The sequence below is a fragment of the Myotis brandtii genome, unplaced genomic scaffold, assembly GCF_000412655.1.
Source record: "Myotis brandtii unplaced genomic scaffold, ASM41265v1 scaffold144, whole genome shotgun sequence".
Classification (NCBI taxonomy): domain Eukaryota; kingdom Metazoa; phylum Chordata; class Mammalia; order Chiroptera; family Vespertilionidae; genus Myotis; species Myotis brandtii.
In genome coordinates this window covers 779,059-783,694 of record NW_005355159.1, presented here as the reverse complement: position 1 = coordinate 783,694, position 4,636 = coordinate 779,059, and the positions used below count along the sequence as shown (strand labels likewise).

The following is a 4,636-nucleotide window of genomic DNA, read 5'->3' as shown; positions in this document are numbered from 1 at the left end:
ATGTTTCTCTTTTATTAGTGTAGAAACTTGCTTAATTAGACCTGCTTTCTGATGTAGCTAAACTTTTTCCAGCCCAATGAAGCACCCCAACTTGTCTTTCAGGTAATTGTCAGCAACACAGCTGACAAATATAACATGAAGAAGATGATTATTGTAGATCACGCAGGGAGAACACAGGGTAAAATATTTAACTGCAGCAGTGTTTGACTATATTCTGCCCAGTGAGAAAACCTGAAGTCATTTTCAAGGTCCACCATTTCTTACTTCTTTTCAGTCGGGTCAAGTTTCTAAGCTTTCTAAATCTCCGTTTTCCAGCTAATGAAAAGAAAATAGGATTCCATCGAGTCTCCTATCTACCTACTCCAGGACTTCTGTGAGGATCAAATGAGATGAGGCATGGGAAAATGCTTCACAGACATTTGGTTAAAGTGTGAAATGTTTGCACCTGGGTATAAAGCAAGTCATGTTCCTGGGCTGAAGAAACTGCAAGGAGGCTAGTTGTCACTAGGGAGAAGAAGCTGGGCGTTGATATGTGATGTCATTACCCAGCGCCCACAGTGCCCATTTCTGGGCTGGGCTGGGCTGTGGGCCGCATTTTGCACCATGGGGTCTCGGCAGCGTTGGCTGAGATTTGGTGGGCTGTCGCTCTGGGGTGGTGGGGCCTGTGTCCCACTTGGGGGAAGCCAAGTGTTGCTTTGTAGGCGCCAGGTCCGTGGTGCCATTGCGCGTCACAGCAGCTCCTGCATTGACGTCTGCCCCCGGTGGTCAGTGTGCACCATAGCAACTGGTCCGATAGTCGGACACTTAGCATATTAGCCTTTTATATATTTCAAAATAACTTTACCAAGGTAGACATTCTGATGATTCCAAGACTTTTTTTTTCCTAATTGCTAAACCGTATTTCTAGTGCTAACCTATTTCTTATAGAAGACTGAAAACCTAAGATACCAACCTTCACATTTACATCACCTTTGGATTGACTGATATTTCAAAATAGATTTCAAATTAGCAAAATGAGAGTTAGTGTACCTCCCAAAGTTTGCTATTATTAGATTCCACTGGTCTAATTCAAGGCAATTCCATCTTTATGGAATAAATAAGTGGAACAACAAATCGATATTTCTCTCTTCCTCTCTGAAAAAAAAATCAATAAATAAAAATTTAAAAAGAAAAAGAAAAAAAACCCCCAAAATCTGTCCTCAGATGAAGATTTTAAAAAATCATCAAAAATAATCAATGAACTTTTTAGTACATCACCTGGATATGAAGAACCTGTAGCTAATGAATACAAGAAATCGTTGCATGAAGGCTGAGTAAACTACTGAGATGACTTCAGGAAAATAACAGAGTACAATCTTAAGTAGATGTGAAAGCCATGAAAACATCGTTTACCTATAACATTATGTGAAAACCAACCTGATCAGACAGGCATGTTCAGTCACTGGGCTATGTTTTAGGGTAGAGCTTAGCCTTGTTAGCAATGAAACAAAATGCACATTAAGTTAGCTTTAAGGTACAATTAGATCCCTATCAAACTAATTAAAATGACAAAATCAATGACAGGATAGCTCAGAGGAAGCAGGTACGCTCTTGGTTGCCCCACAAAGCAGCCCACCATCCCCATCTTTCTGAAAAGCAAATAAACATTAACATGTTAAGCGCCCTGTCAGTCACCGGTGACTGACACTATACTTTCCGTCCCGAAGACAAAACAGGCTGGCCGCTTAACATGTTAAGTGTCATGACCTGCAGAACATCTGGTGACAGACTAAATGCTCTACTCCAGGAATGGGAATCTTTTTTCTGCCAAGGGCCATTTGTATATTTATAACATCATTCGCAGGCCATACAAAATTATCAACTTAAAAATTAGCCTGCTATGTTTGGTCAAACGTTTAATTAACTCACCCCTACTGCCTTGGCAGGGCCAGACCAAATGACATTCCCCATCCCTGCTCTACTCTATCCATTTTGGGGAACATATCTAAAGAAAATAACCCAGAAAGGGAAGAAAAAAAGTAATTTGTACAAAGATTTACAATAGAATACGATGAAAAACTGAGAGAAGCCAAATTCCTAAGAAACTATTTCAGTCAATACACAGAATCCTATATAATAAAAGGCTAATATGCAAACCAACCGAACGGCAGAACGACTGGTCGCTATGACACGTACTGACCACCAGGGGACAGATGTTCAATGCAGGAGCTTCCCCCTGGTGGTCAGTGCACTCCCACAGGAGGAGCGTTGCTCAGCCAGAAGCCCTGAGCTGGGATCATGGCTGGCGAGGTCTAAGCTGTCAGTCGGACATTCCCCAAGGGCTCCCGGACTGCGAGAGGGCGCAGTCCAGACTGAGGGCCCTGCCGCCCAGTGCACGAATTTCATGCACCGGGACTCTAGTGTTTACATAAAATAACAAGTGCAACATGTAGAACACAAGAATAGCTGCATGTGCACCGAAGAGAAACTGTAAGAGCTTATGAATGCATATTAAACAAAGCTACACAATAGCTTACAGTAAATGAAATAGGTGAATTCAGAGTTCATTCAATTCTTTTCTTTTGCAAAGATGACTATTTCTAATTTTAAAAGGCAGGGTGGTTTTAGAAGACAGAAGTAGAAATAACCTCCCTCCCTGGTACACCAAAAACACCCACAAAAGCCAACATTTCCAAAATTCCATTGAACAAAAATAGTAACAATTTTGGCCAAATGTTTACATCCTTACCTGTTTGCAGACCAAGTTTGATTAAAGATAGAGGTGTCACTGAAGGAATTGCAGAGGATGAGGGAATGGACTCTGGGGGATTTGTGAGTGTATTCAGCAAATTTCTGGGCCAAAAAGCCTCCCAAGGAAGCCCCAAAAAGATGAACCTAATTGTAAACAAGCACAAGGAGGATCTTACAACAATGATTAATCCTGAACATAAATACAAAAAACAACAACACATTTTTAACTGTCACCAACCGCAGAAGAGAATGTCACTACTAGACAACAGACTAAACTATCTATTGCAGTTAGAATTTTAGGAAATATTGTATTTAAATGCAATTTATGCACCCCTTGAAAAACAATACAACTGTGCATACAAATCATACAACTTAAAGAAATACTCTTCACAGATTACATTAGAAAATGAAACCACTGGCAGTTTCTGTTTAAGAAAACTATGATTCAGGCCCAAAGTGTTGTGGCTCAGTGGTTAAGCACAGACCAGTGATGGCGAATCTTTTGAGCTCAGCGAGTCAGCATTTTGAAAAACCCTAACTTAACTCTGGTGCCGTGTCACATATAGAAATTTTTTGATATTTGCAACCATAGTAAGACAAAGACTTATATTTTTGATATTGATTTTATATATTTAAATGCCATTTAACAAAGAAAAATCAACCAAAAAAATGAGTTCGCCTGTCACCTCTGACACGCATGTCATAGGTTCGCCATCACTGGCATAGACCCATGAACCAAGAGTTCACCAATTCGATTTCCAGTCAGAGTACATGCCAGGGTTGTGGGCTCGATCCCCAATAGGGGGTGTGCAGGAGGCAGCTGATCGATGATGTTTCTCTCTCATCAATGTTTCTATCTTTCTATCCCTCTCTCTTCCTCTCTCTAAATATCAATAAAAACATATTTTTAAAAAAACCCAAACACTATGATTCAGTAATTCCACTCTGAAAACCTGTCCACACCAAAACTTGTACATGAATGTTCACAGCAGCATTATTTATAATAGCCAAATATTCTGGAAATAGTCCAAATGTACACCAACTAACGAATGGATAAACAAAATGTGCTATATTCATAAATGGGATATTATTTGACAATAAAAAGAAATGAAGTACTGCTACATCTACAACATGGATGAACTTCAAACACTTTATGCTAAGCTAAAGAAGCCAGTCAGAAAAGACCACATATTGTATGATTTCACTTATACAAAACATCCAGAACAGCAAATCCATAGAGACAGAAAGTAGAGTCGCTTGCCAGGGTTAGGGGGAGGGTGAGTGAGTAGTGACTGCTGAGTATGGGGTTTCTTGTTGGAGTGAAAAAAGTGTTCTAAAATCGACTGTGATGATGACTGCAGATATCTGTAAATATGCTAAAAATCTTTGAATTATAGACTTGAAAAGGGGTACACTGTATAGTATGTGACTTTTATCTCAAAAGAGATTTTATTTAAAAAATAAGAGAAAAACAACACCAGGCTTTATAATGCAAATGTTGCATTTAAAGTCACACACAAGTAATTAGTTTCATGGTACTCACTTTATCCAATTGTAAATGGTCTAAAAGCTTTCTGAATCCATCACAGAATTCAAGATGGTCCCAATAAACTGGATATTGCAACTGAAATAATAAAAAAATTAATTTATTTTTAATGAACTAAGCTATTTTTATTTTTTAAACTCATATTATCTGAAAAATTTAGGACTCTCGTAATAGCATTTCTCAGTTGCTCAAGCTTTGCTCCTTATTCAAAATATGTAAATATGTTTCTCACCTTTTCCTAAACTTCAAAATTCACATTTTATCTAACAGACCAATTTTAAGAAGAATAAAAAGTAAGCACATTCTAGTGATATTATGTGAATAACAATTTCAACTCACATCAACTTCCTTTCCAAATAG

At 38.5% G+C, this 4,636-nt stretch overlaps 1 protein-coding gene across 2 annotated transcripts in view; it reads right to left on the bottom strand.

Annotated features, from left to right (window-relative positions):
* The window catches only part of SPG21 (spastic paraplegia 21 (autosomal recessive, Mast syndrome)), a 40,685-nt gene that overhangs the window by 6,781 nt on the left and 29,268 nt on the right, over positions 1 to 4,636 (bottom strand). For both annotated transcript variants that reach the window (XM_005861058.2, XM_014535452.1), the window contains exon 4: positions 2,729 to 2,874. In XM_005861058.2, coding sequence (XP_005861120.1) covers positions 2,729 to 2,874 — 146 coding nt within the window. The remainder of the gene's footprint in view (positions 1 to 2,728; positions 2,875 to 4,636) is intronic.